Below are 14,762 nucleotides of genomic sequence, written 5' to 3' on the forward strand. Positions count from 1 at the left end.
TGGCAATTCATTAAATACTGCAACAATGAATTTTGGACAGAGACAAAGAAGCAACAAGTCTTAACCAAATCATGGCAACAAAATGTAATCGTAAAGAAATAATTTAATAAGACATATATTAGAATCACTATTTCTTTTGTGAATTTAGAGGTATGTACATAAATATTTCATATAGGCTGTAGGATCAAGAATAGAGCAATTGTTGAGAGAATTGGTGTTGTGCAATTTCTTCTTAAAATAAACTTAGACCGTATAGATTTTTGATAGGCAAAAGTGTTATTAGAGAATGACGATTTTAAATATGCAGAGTATATCAGAAGTCCCTTACCACCCCTTTTAAAATCTGCAGTGATGCATTTTCATGGAATTTGATATGGGTGATACAAAATAGGCCTGGGGGACACCTTTTGGAGTATGTTACTGGGACGGCTGCCTTCTTGGTTCCGCCATCTTGAATTCAACTTTTTTATTTAAAATGATAGGTGGCTCATGTTTTACATGACCATAGGCTAGAATTTTGTCAGGATGTCAAATCTGAAATCAGATTTCGTGTAACTTCATTTGGTGAAAAGTTATTGGCAACTGAAAGTGATGTTTACCTGTTTGTTGCAGGTGCTGAACCATGGCGTTAACAACTGAGGAACGCATCCAGATCGTCAAACTGTGGGGTGGGAGAAGTGTCCATGCAGTGGCTGCCAATTTCAACCTGCATCATCCAGAACGTCACCCTGTGTCACATGTTGCAGTGGCACAGTTATTAACCAAATTTGAGGAGACGGGCACGGTCTTGGACAGACCGCTGAGAATCACGGATGAAGCAACAGCTACAGCAGTGCTGGCCTCCTTCTCGACGTCACCGCAGCGAAGCACACATCCTATAGCAATGCAATGTGCTTTGAGTCACAGTTCAGTGTACAGGGTGCTACAGAGGCACAAGTGGCATCCACATAAGGTGCAAATGCAGCAATATCTCTCCGAGGACGATCCAGATCGCCGTGTGCAGTTTTGCAAGTGGGCTATCGTGCAATTATGGCTTAATCCAAACGTCACTATGCAGATACTCCATTCCGATGAAGCTAACTTCTATGTAAATGGGGAGGTGAATAGGCAAAACATGCGCTATTTGTTGCATGACAACCACGCATGGACAGATCCCTCCAAAATGACTGGTGCAGGCAAATCGGGAACACGGGTAATCGGTCTTTTTTTCCATTCAAGGAAATTCAAATGTGGAACGATACCTGGGGATGCTACAGGAACAGATACTGCCAGTTCTGATGTCGGAAGATGGTACATTTCCCAGGTTTTTTCCCCATTATGGTGACCAGGTGCATCAGTACCTGGATGAACAATTTCCTGGGGCATGAATTGGTCAACGTGGGCCAGTTGAATGGCCTGCCCGATCACCAGACCTAACTCCAATAGATTTCTACCTTTGGGGACACGTTAAGGCTATGGTATATGGTGTGAAAATTTGTGATCCTTGTCATCTGGAACAACGTATCATGGATGCCTTTGAGCCAATTTCACCAGATACCTTGCTCGGTGTCCACAGACATTGGGAGAAGTGTCTGCACACGTGCATTGCCCAGCACGGACAACATGTGGAGCACATTCTATAACAGGTAAACATCACTTTCAGTTGCCAATAACTTTTCACCAAATGAAGTTATATGAAATCTGATTTCAGATTTGACATCCTGACAAAATTCTAGCCTATGGTCATGTATCACATGAACCACCTATCATTTTAAATAAAAAAGCTAAATTCAAGATGGCGGCCGTCCCCGTGACCAAAAGGTGTCCCCCTAGGCCTAGTTTGTATCGCCCATATCAAATTCCATGAAAATACATCACTGTGGTCTTCTTTAAGTAATACACCCAAAGTATTGTCAGTATCAACTATGTATATTTTTTCACAAATGTCATGGAAGTCAATCGCCACTTATGCAATTAGTATCTTTTAGTGTAGACAATAGAAAATTTCCACATAGACTTTGGGCTTCTATTTACCATAATCTGCACATCACTGTATTTTCTTATTGTATTTCCATAGAAAGAAAAAAAAAGAGAGGATTCACAAAGCAATTTTTAGATGATCCCATATTTTTTAGGGTAAAATGCACAGACTTAATTATAATAATCAGAGAACATAAGAATAAATTTAACTTTATTAAATACAACTATATTACATGTACAATTTATCTAAAAAACACAGGTAACCTATAAATAGCATTGGGTATATCTATTGTACATAAGCACTAATGACAAATTAAAAACTTTCTCATATATGACAGTATCTAAAATACATTAGGTATACAAAATTCCAGATTTTTTCTGCAAAAATATATATGCATATACGTTGTTCAAATTTTATTGTATCAATTGCAAGCAAGGTATACACACACTCCTAATCTCTGCACCATATTTGAAGCTGCAATATATGCAACACTGTAATGTGAACCCTGCAACATCATCAACCATTATTATTTGATTATTCATTGGAACAGACATCTTATGTGATAGAAAGCTTAAGGGAGATTACCAAATGTATAGTTCTACTGAAAATATCCATTTACTGCTGTCATTTTATCTGTTTGATTTGAAACATGATGGTAATATGGTGTATCACTAGCTACAAAAGCATATACTGTGCCTATTGTGTCTAATGAAAAAAAATATTAAACATTTCACTATTTAAAATATTTCAATTTGATACCTATACATTCATAGAAAATGCAAAATTTAATTGTATCCAAATTTTTGTTATTTTTCAATTTTCAAACACAAAATACCTCCTTTGTAAGAACAAGGATTTCTTTTTAAGGCAACTCAAAATACTGTGTATTTTGCCTCCACTGGCAAAACCTGGGACCTCCTTGATTGCAAGGTACCATCACTAGCCACTACACTATTTGGGTAGTCAACTTCACCTTCCATTTCCTATGAATTCTGCTGAATTATGGCAAAATTTGAGCTTCATTTCCCCATAATGAATAATGAGAAACATTTGTGAAGCTTAACTACAACTTTCATCTCATTTGGTTACATTATGCTCTTTGTATAGCATTCAGATTCTTGTAATCAGGATGTCCGAGGTTTGATTCACAGTGGAAGCAAATACTGGTTTGGATCCACTGTAGGTCCAGTCCCACTTATCTGTGAATAAAGTATACTTAAAACAAAATTTTACCATTTTAGCTTGTTCTAGCCATAAATAGCCCATGATAAATCAAGATATTTCTCTTTACCTTTGTGCAAAAACTATTTCTTTCCGTGGTCAAATATAAATAACCATTAATAAATGCCGTAAAAGACCACACTACACTCTGGATTACATATTACACACCATTGCATTTCTAAAATATCTCACATATTCAAAATTTCAATCACAGATGCCAATAGAATATAAACCAAAAAAGTTTAATTGTGGTCTTTTTAAAATGTTGCATAACCACCAACTTCAAAATACATCATACATACATACATATATTAAACATACATTTTCAGCTGCATTATCAGCAGTATTAAAACTTTAATTGGCATTAAAGTACAATTACCAAAATATAATCAAGAATGTATTATGAAAATATGAGAGAATATATTTGACGCACATTGATTTGTTCCCAATGTCTTCGTTACAGCATTAGTCTTCCTTTTATTATTTTATCATTTAAACACACAGTCACACATGATATGGATAACAGCAACACGCTATAAGCTGCCTGTGTTCATTCCCTTATTTACTTATTTATCCCAAATACTCACATTAAAATTGTACTTCCGGAATAATTTTACTTACAACTGGTGTGAAGTTTTGTTCGATTTTTTGGCACAACAATTATCTTCAATTTTGCCATAACTAAATTAATTATTTAGCATGATTCCAGTAATGAACTGATCAGTGAAAATCACACATATCTTTCAGAAACAATAGATTATACAGGATGCCTTCTGAACTGGCATCTCGAAAGTAATGATTCAGTAATAAGTTCAATTGTGTTTGGCTGCTCTTGTTTACTAGTGTGTTCCAATGGCATCAAACGCGAACTGGAGACATCCCATGTTGCCAAATTTACTTAAGTTAATAGTTTCCTAAAGAGCTCTGTTACAAGTAGAACCTAGAACTTTCATGCACAACTGAGATTGCCGCCCACTCCCCTTGGAAACAATTGGCAGACAAAAATAGCTCCTAAGGTCAGTTGCCAGTAGAAGGAGCATTTAGTATAGTACCATTCTGAATGTTGTGAACAGAACAATAAAATATGTTCTTGAAATATGCCAGACAAATGTACATTCCATGAAACCTTAATTCAGAATGTTAGTTATAAGAGTGTAACTTCCGATAATGGCAGAAAGGTTAATAAAATATTCCCCTGTTTCTCATAATATTACTATTGGATATCACATTTCTGGATACTTATGATAAGATTTTCTATTAAAATAAACATATTTGTTACCAAGGTACGAAAGTCATGGTTTAACTTAATAAGCATATATTTTGTCTCCAGTCTTGTAATTGTGCAATTAATTTTGTGACACAAAAGTATTAAAAAGAAATTACACTTCAGACACGAAAAATTATATACTTTTACTTGTATGAAACTCTCCATTGAAAAATTTATTCCACGAAACTTTTCAATTTCACGACCTTTCCTCCAAATTACCTGAGGTCATATTTAGATTTAGAATTTAGCTACCACCTACACTGTATTAAAGGCCATAAGCATTGAAGAAAATGTAAATACAATACTTACTCAATGTTAATTGTAGTAATATTTTGAACACACACATCTATGGAAGGAAGCAATAAATAATACCTTTTCCCATCACATAATTCATACATTATCATAGTAATACGGACAAAGCAAACTGGGTGTGATTAAACAAGACAACCATTATGTAATTAAGGTCAGTATAAGCTGAATCTTCACAGAAATTTCAATTTTTACATGTTAAAAATGTTTGCACACATTATGTGAAGTTTTCAAGGACTTTCTTACGCATTTCACCTATATCTGTAATCAAAACAAAAACAAAGAAAGGAAAAAGTTCAAAGAACTGTCACAGCTTATAAACAAGATTAAAAGTGTACAGAAAAAAATAAAGTTTTATATGTAGTGGTGCCATTACTTGCTTTGGATTATGGAGCACTCTATAAAACAAATTTCATGATTATTCTTTGTAGTTTCTGGCATGACACAAATAATGAGAATTCAACAATCAGAACCATACCATTCCCATGAAGGAAATAGAATAAATAAAATAAAAATAATAGGATCAGTCAACATGTTAGCTGCCTGTGATGAATATTACAGAAAAGGTAAGGCAGAATTCTTTGTACCTATGCTAAAAGGCTATTTGTTATTGAATGGAGATTCTTGCATCAATATTTATATCTACACTGCGCTGGTCACACAGATCAATTTTAAAAATATAACAGATCCTTATAATCCGGTAACTTTTTTCACACTTAACCACCTTAGTTATTGAAAAAATAATCTTTTAAATGCTAGACATTTAACAAAGTTTGCTTAATGACCCTGGTATGGAACCATTTGAACTGCACCTTCTACAACCCCACCCACACATCATGCACACACTGGGAGTTCCTTGTCAAAGTCACTGTTAAAAAGTTACTAGCAGAAGGCACAGAGTATGAGCAGTGACAGTTTCTATACAATGAACATATAAGGTTTCAATATTGTATAATACCCATGTGAAAGCTCCTTGCTTGAGAATGTGTGTCCTTGCATCTACCAATATTGAACGAAATCCATCCTTTTTCCCATACTCATTGCAATTCATAATGGAAAATATAGTTATGACAAAAGATTCTGCATCATTATCTACCCACACACAGCCTACATGAATAAGCAGGCACCTCTGATTGAAACATATATCACAAGTTACAAAATTTTCTTGTATCGTACAATATATCTGCAGTAACTTCTCAAGCATTTCTTTTGAACATCCACATAATGATTCAAAATGGGGTAACTTTTTTCAAGTGATAAAAATTGTATCTTGGAATAAAAAAATGTGAACAACCTTTCAGCAGAATGTAATGCACATTATCAATGAAATCTACATTTCAATACATAATAAAATAAAATGCACTGTATTTGAAGTAATGGAATTATTAGCATTTTTGGTGATAATGAACACTGTTTCATTAAGTATACAAGGATACCATGTTAATTAATACAGAATATTAATTAAAAAGTTAGCAGTATCTTTCATTTATCAGGTAGTACAAAAGTAAGGACCACAAAACTGATAAAAGCAACAGACAAAACTATTTTATTTGGCCAAGTAATAGCACTATGAACACAAAATGCTTAAGTAGATAAAACTTATAGAACCATATAGTAGATGCTCAGACAGGATATTTTATGCACATAAAACAATAAAAAATGTTTTAAAAAATATCAAACATATACATAAAAACTGCAACTAAAATATTAATAAAACAATAATATTAATAATGTAAAAATACTTATTTACAGTTTTAAACAAGTTAGTTGGTCTTATATACACTTATACATATTTGGTTGATCAAATAACTAAATTAAAATCTAAATATTATCTCGAAGGTAATTATGAATGTTTAATTTAAGCTAATCCTAAGGAAATTTGAAACTACAGCCACTGCATCTTGTTACAGCTTTTCCATCTGTGAGTTTTACAGTATCAGATGAATTATCTGAGTAAGCATTGTAATCATGCCTTCTCTGAAAATAAAGCAATGATAAAAATAACAGCACGAAAAAATATACAATACAGTTTATATAAATCATAAAAGAATTAAGAGTATCAGTTGTGTGATGAACATTAGAAAACAAATTGACACAAGAAACTGCCTTACACCTTGTGGTAGTACATAAATTATTATTCACTACATATTTATAATATATCATAAATTCTAATTTGCATCAGATCCAATGTCATTGTCTACTGTCAATTTAAAAAAATCTAATCATAGGTTCATTCCATCTCAAATCAACCGATAAAAAATATTTTTGAACCTTAAGAATTCATATTTTTTAGATTTTTTGTTTATACATTGTACCTATCAAGAGGACAAAAACTGCCAAATTTCAGATCATTCGGCTCTTAGTTTTTGAGTATATTGACTTTCAAAAAAGCAAAAATCTCAAAACCACAGCCTCATTCTCTTGAGTTCCACTTGGGCCTTGGCTTCTGAAAACCATAGCTTCCAAGCTCCAATTACACAATGGCTTCTGACAGCCTCATCCTCTGAGTTCCAGTTGGGCCTTGGCCTCTGACAACCACAGCCTCCACGTTCCAATTAGACAATGGCTTCTGACAGCCTCATTCTCTGAGTTCCAGTTGGGCCTTGGCCTCTGACAACCACAGCCTCCACGTTCCAATTAGACAATGGCTTCTGACAGCCTCATTCTCTGAGTTCCAGTTGGGCCTTGGCCTCTGACAACCACAGCCTCCAAGCTTCAATTAGACAATGGCCTCCGACAGCCTCATTCTCTGAGTTCCTGTTGGGCCTTGGCCTCAGACAACCACAGCCTCCAAGCTTCAATTAGACAATGGCCTCCGACAGCCTCATTCTCTGAGTTCCAGTTGGGCCTTGGCCTCTGACAACCACAGCCTCCACGCTACAATTAGACAATGGCTTCTGACAGCCTCATTCTCTGAGTTCCAGTTGGCCTTGGCCTCTGACAACCACAGCCTCCACGCTACAATTAGACAATGGCTTCTGACAGCCTCATTCTCTGAGTTCCAGTTGGGCCTTGGCCTCTGACAACCACAGCCTCCACGTTCCAATTAGACAATGGCTTCTGACAGCCTCATTCTCTGAGTTCCATTTGGGCCTTGGCCTCTGACAACCACAGCCTCCATGCTACAATTAGACAATGGCTTCTGACAGCCTCATTCTCTGAGTTCCAGTTGGGCCTTGGCCTCTGACAACCACAGCCTCCACGTTCCAATTAGACAATGGCTTCTGACAGCCTCATTCTCTGAGTTCCAGTTGGGCCTTGGCCTCTGACAACCACAGCCTCCAAACTTCAATTAGACAATGGCCTCCGACAGCCTCATTCTCTGAGTTCCTGTTGGGCCTTGGCCTCGGACAACCACAGCCTCCAAGCTTCAATTAGACAATGGCCTCCGACAGCCTCATCCTCTGAGTTCCAGTTGGGTATTGGCCTCAGATTCTCAGGCCCAAATTGTTCTTTGATCATATGGCCCTCCGACTTGGCCTCTGATGGCCTCAACCTCCAACTGCACCTTGGCCTTTGATGACTTCAGACTCCCAAGCACTAGTTTGTCCTTGGCTCCAGATTACCTTAGCCTCCACAAACCACTTGTGCCTTGGCCTCTGATAGTCTCAGTTTTGAAGCTCTAATTGGACCTTGACTTATGACGGTACCATCATCCAAGCTTCAGTTGGAGCTTTGATGATATTAGCATTCGATTTCTAGTTGAGCCATGGATTCGGACTACCTCAGACTCCTAGCTACAGTCTGATCTACATTAACTGCAACATCTAAGCTTCAAGTTCGACTAAGCCTCCAATGACCTCTCAAAGCTCCTGTTGGACCTTAGCTTCAGGCTAAGCCTCAAACTTCCGGTTCACTGCTTTTCGTCATGGCTCCATTTGGGCCTCTAACGACATAAGTCTTCGAGCTCCAGTTGCCCCCATGATGACTCAACCTTTAAGCTCTAGTTGAGTCTTGTCTTAAGATGTCGAACTTCTGAAGTTCATTCATAATTGAGAAAAGAGAGACGCGGTAGTATATAAATACAATCTCTTTCAGTTTGAGGATAAATTCTACAACCAATCCGAGGGCCTTGCGATGGGCAACCCACTATCAGCTCCTTTAGCCAACATCGTCATGCACCTGGCTGAAAAAGAGATACTCCACACTCCAGAACTACAATACATCCGATATGGAAGGTACACGGACGACACAATAGTCGTGTACAAAAAGACAGAAGAACTCAACCTTCTAGTGAACAAGCTAAATAACATCCACCCCAGGCTCAACTTCACCGTAGAACAAGAAAAACTTGGTAAAATCAACTTCCTGGACATCACCATCAGCCGTGCACTTAACAAATTCACAACCACCATCTACAGAAAACTGGATGCAGGCAACCAGTACAGGGTGCCAAGGAAAAACGAAGTTTAAAAATTTTAAAGTCTTACCCCTCAAAAATGTTCCTTTTGGCATAGTAATTATCTACCAAAAATATTAGGACATAAAAATTATATTTACCACTTCCTCAAAGCATTTGAAATTTATTACATTAACTAATTTTAGGGAAATTTATTTACATGACAAAAACGTGTGAAAACTAGTTATTAATAGCCATAAATGTAGTATTTCTGAAGCAAAAAGTACTGTAAAGAGTCAGTAAGTGAATTACAAAACTTTTTGTAGCCATCAACTCAATGTTCAATGGAACTTGTTGCAGTTACACTTTCTACGAGTTTCGACTTCTTAGGTTCGGGAAATTCACGCCGGTGCTTTTCCACAACCTGCAGTAGAAATTGTTTCTGTTCCTCCTGATTTGTTAGTATAGGATTGAATTCCTGAATTAGTGAAATTCCACGCTCTGCAGCGTCATTCACCACCTTAAGTGATTTAACTCTGACTTGAGCAACCAAATAGCTATTAAGTGATGTCCACTTGGATGGATGCTCTCGAAGAAAGTCCTGCGATATATCAAGTGCAACAAAAATATGTCTTGTGTTCACAGTAACGAAATCAGATAATCGCTTTGAAGAAATGTCACAATTGTCAATGTCAAGGTTGATTCTCTTAGCAGGTTCGTTTTTTTCATCTCGTGAAAGAGCACTGACCATCAGAATTTTGTTCTCCACTGACACATTATCATCAAAGAATGCCAAACCTACTAGGTGTTCGCTTAAATACCAAAGTTGATGCAGGAAACTTTTCAGTGCTGCATTAGCTACAGCTTTATTTGTAATCCGGTATTCAACTAATTTTTGCAACAGTTCCAGATCTTGTTGTGGAGCAGAAGCTGCACAAGGACAAGTAAACCACACCTTCAAATATATGGACACAACGAACAGATTAAACTGCCGAAGTTGGGAAAGTTCACGGGTTGTAAGGTGAAATTGTGAGCGAAACAGGTAGATCTTAAAACAATAAATGAGTTTTGCCATCCATCTTGCACGATGGTAGGCACCTGGCGCATTAATATTAGCAGCACTAGATAGGTCGCCTAGGAAAAGAATTGCTAAATTCAACAATTCTTTGTAATCGTCTCTGGGTTGATGTATGTGCAACTGGTTTTTCAAAAAAGTCAAAATGTCATCTTTAATCGGATTCAATTTTACAGTTAGCTCTATATCACTAATACTGCTTTCATAGGCCTCTACATTGATAATGTTCCACACCGATGAAAATCTCTGAAACAGTTTTATTTGCGGACCTCCACCGGTCTCAAATAATGTTTCAAATACTCTTGCAATGATAAGTTCATGAATATGATGTCTGCATGCCAAAGATAACAATTTTTTATTCATCTTCTGCTCAAGCAATACACATGCGCCACTTTTGCTCCCTGTATTACTTGCAGTAGTATCGAATGACATACTACAAACAGAATCAGTCAAGTTCCAATCTCTTAGTGCGTTATACACTGCGAATGCCTGCGCTTCACCAGTACCATTTTGTAATGATGGGACAGCTAGCAATTTCATTAAACCACATCCAGAGACAAGCACTGCAATTCTGTCTACAGATTTAGCAGAACCCCCACACTGAGGAATTTCCAAAGAGGGTAATAGCTTGGTATCCCAGTGAACAGTCAATAGTGTGTCTGGTGAGAAAGTCTTTTTGATTTGAGTAGCAATGTTCTCTCTGTTTCGTCTTCGAAACTGTCTACAGGATTCTTTATTTAAAGTTAGTTCAGCAGGATTGTGACCTAGAGATTTTGCAGCAGCAGCCAAAATATAGGTAGCATTTCTGTCGCTTACCTTTGTACGATCCAGAGCAGCGCCCAGCTCTGGAGTAAAGAAATTAGTCACGCGTTGCTTTTTAGAATGTGAGACATCTTCAGCTGAAGCACTAAAAACTGGTACCATATCATCTGATGAACTATCGTTTTCAGTCTCACTGCTGCCACTAAGCACTTCAACATCAGTTGTCACCAACTCCTCCTTTCTCTGCTCTTCTTTGCGCTTTCTTAAATCTTGTAAAGATTCTTGCTTATGACGCCGTTCTTCCTGTCTGGCTAACTTTATGTCAACCGGCCCCATACTTCCCCTCCTTCCTTTTTCTCGCTGTGCTTCCAAGAACATTTTGTCTTCCTTGATCTTTATGAGACTCATGGCATCAGCATGGGCAACATCAAACAAATCATCCAAAGCTTCTGTAAATGCTTCTTCTTTATGTTTCTGTGTATCACTTTTTCGACTGGCATTTTTCTGTAATGTTTGCCATTGTCCATATAAATTTTTAATTTTCACAATGATATTGTATTCTTGACGAGTAGGTATTCTCGCCTTTTCCCACAATTCTAGAAGCTCCATCGTTGTCCTCCTAGCACTTTCTTGAATGGTCTGCTTTTCATTTGTGTGAGAATGAAAGAATCTTGCTAAAATTTGTCTATTTGATGGCAATTTGCATCCTGTAATTAAATCTATAGTGCCACCAATCAACCAAATTCCACGGTCTTTTCCAATTTGTGAAGTCATGGCAGCTATCTACCTGAAAGCAAAAACGCACCTAATTATTGCATTTATAATTTGTAACAGCGTATAAATATGTTAAAAATATAGATCCTGATTATAAATTCAAAACGTGTTCAAAAATTTTAAATATTCTCTCATTCACTAAATAAGTGATATTTTTTTAGGGTTAGTTTTCTTTCATAATTCATTTCAAAAGTAACTTATCCAAATATACATATTGCGTAGTTAATTAGTTATGATCGAACATAAAACAAAGGTAACTTTATCAATATCCTTTACAAATATTGTTTAAATAAAACAAAAAATTGTGTAAGATTTGTTCATTTCTATTGTCTTTACCTTCTAAAATGTCCTCATCTTCAAAAAAGTCTTCATACTCTTTATCTTTTAAAATGTTTATCTTCTAAAATGTCTTGGTGCTTTATCTTCTAAAATTATCAAATCATTGGAAATAAAACCTAAAACAAAAACGTGATTGTGGACGGTAGCCATTTTGAAAGCACTGTGCTGCCATTTCAGAGAAGAGAAACTTTGATAATTTATTAAAAACATAAAATTGGATATTTTAATTATTGAACTGTATCATATAGAAACTTTTGAACTATATTTAAAAAATCACAAGCAGTTCCCTCTTTTCGTCAAATTTCATTTACAGCACTTTTTCTGGTAATAATTATAAAGTTCAATGCTTTTGAGGGACCTGTAAATATTAAAAAATTTTGAAGAAAAAGGCATTTATCTTATTTTTAGGTCAAAAGGAAAAAATTTAGGGGGTAAGACTCACAAAAAATATATATTTATTTTTTACCATGCATTTCCTTGGCACCCTACATACATGCTCTCTCTAGCCATCCCCCAAAGCAAAAAGCCAATGTGTGGCTAAACTTTTATCGAAGAGCCTTCTCCAACTGTTGCAGAGAAGAGGATCTACGAGAGGAGATAGCTACCATCACTGAAATAGACCTAAAACATGGCTACACTGAATCACAACTTTCCACTTGGTGCAGTAAAGCAGAAATACAGGGCAGACACCCTAACCAACCACAATCAACCCCCAGCGGCCAATATAAATGGTTTGCCTTCCCCTACCATCCCACCACTTCCAACCACATAGCCAAAGCCCTTCTCCCATATGGCATCAAAGTAGCGCACAAACCCAATTCCAAAATAGCCGATAAACTGAACAAACACAAAAGGTACTTCCTCTCCCCCCTTGACAACCCAGGTGTATATGATGCAGAGTGTGAATGCAAGGCTCATTACAACGGCAGGTCCATCAGATCTGTCAATGAAAGAATCCAACAGCACCTAGCAGATGCGAAAAAAGCCCAACCCACTACTGGTCTTGCTAAACATATTAAATACAATAGCCATAAAATTCAAAAGGTTACAGTAAAACACACTGCCCACACGCTCGTAGACACCAAAATCAAGGAAACGCACACCATAATGCACTTCCCGCACGAACTAAACATCGATAGCGGGCAAGCGCACCACACTTGGATTCCCCTACTACAGCAGTTATCGCCCAGAAATAGCGGACGACACACCCAGACGCACAATGCACCTAGCGGCAGCCAGAAAACTACGAACAAAAGACGCACGCCAAGCAACAGTACAGCAAGTTCCACTGAAATTAATCGAAAAAGAAGAAAAACAGCTTCGCGGATAAAAGTGAGTACTAGTTTCTCCGTATTTATTCTGAAGTTCAGTTGGGCCTCAGCTTCTGTTGCCTCTACTACTGGCCCTCTTGAAATATGTACATAAACAGCACAGTAAGTAAAAATATATAAAATAGCTCAAGTATGTAACTTCTTAAATGGGTAATATTATTTGAATATCCTAACTCAGATTCTGATTATTATACAACAAAAGTTTCACTCAACCTTCTAGTGAACAAGCTAAATAGCATCCACCGCAGATTCAACTTCACCGTAGAACAAGAAAAATATAGTAAAATCAACTTCCTGGACATCACCATCAGCCGTGCACTTAACAAATTCACAACCACTGTCTACAGAAAACCGGATGCAGGCAACCAGTACATACACCATACAGGCTCTCTCTAGTCATCCCCCCAAACAAAAAGCTGAACTTTTATCGAAGAGCATTCTCCTACTGTTGCAGACAAGAGGGTCTATGAGAGGAGATAGCCCTGAAACATGGCTACACAGAAGCACAACTTTCCACTTGGTGCAGTAAAGTGGAAATACAGGGCAGACACCCTAACCAGCCACAATCAACCCATCCACAATCAACCTCCAACGGCCAATATAAATGGTTTGTCTTCCCCTACCATCCCACCACTTCCAACCACATAGCCAAAGCCCTTCTCCCATATGGCATCAAAGTAGCGCACAAACCCAATTCCAAAATAGCTGATAAACTGAACAAATACAAAAGGTACTTCCACTCCCCCCTTGATAACCCAGGTGTATATGATGCAGAGTGTGAGTGCAAGGCACATTATATCGGCAGATTCATCAGATCTGTCAATGAAAGAATCCAACAGCACCTACCAGATGCGAAAAAAGTCCAACCCACTACTGGTCTTGCTAAACACATCAAATACAATAGCCATAAAGTTCAAAAGGTACAAGTCAAACACACTGCCCACACATTCGTAGACACCAAAATCAAGGAAACGCATGCCATAATGCACTTCCTACATGAGCTAAACATCGATAGCGGACAGGTGCACCACACTTCGATTCCCCTACTATAGCAGTTATCACCCGGAAATAGCAGATGACACGGACCCAGACGCACAGTTAACAACAGCGCACCTACAAGCAGCTGGAGAACTACAAACAAAAGACGCACGCCAAGCAACAGTACAGCAAGTTCCAACAAGGATAGTGGCAGTGGCCACTGAAAATAATAGAACGAAGAAGAAAAAACAGTTTCGCGGATAAAGTGAGTACTAGTTTCTCCGTATTTAGAAGTCTTGTAAGTTTGTAAGTTTTATATCTTAAAATGGGATATTGTGAGAAAATATGCTCAGAAAGACTTGCACTCAGAAGGTTTTACACTATAATCACACAGGAAAGATAAAAGT

At 37.3% G+C, this 14,762-nt stretch overlaps 1 protein-coding gene across 1 annotated transcript in view; it reads right to left on the reverse strand.

The window, feature by feature from the left end:
• Positions 1–2,159: 2,159 nt before the first annotated feature.
• The window catches only part of Rab19 (RAS oncogene family member Rab19), a 59,067-nt gene continuing 46,464 nt past the window's right edge, over positions 2,160–14,762 (reverse strand). The window contains exon 5 of the mRNA XM_083131449.1: positions 2,160–6,734. Within this exon, the coding sequence (XP_082987575.1) occupies positions 6,627–6,734 (108 nt within the window). The 3' untranslated portion in view covers positions 2,160–6,626. The remainder of the gene's footprint in view (positions 6,735–14,762) is intronic.

This window comes from Lepisma saccharinum, chromosome 1, assembly GCF_977018435.1.
Source record: "Lepisma saccharinum chromosome 1, izLepSacc3.1, whole genome shotgun sequence".
In the NCBI taxonomy this organism is placed as follows: Eukaryota; Metazoa; Arthropoda; class Insecta; order Zygentoma; family Lepismatidae; genus Lepisma; species Lepisma saccharinum.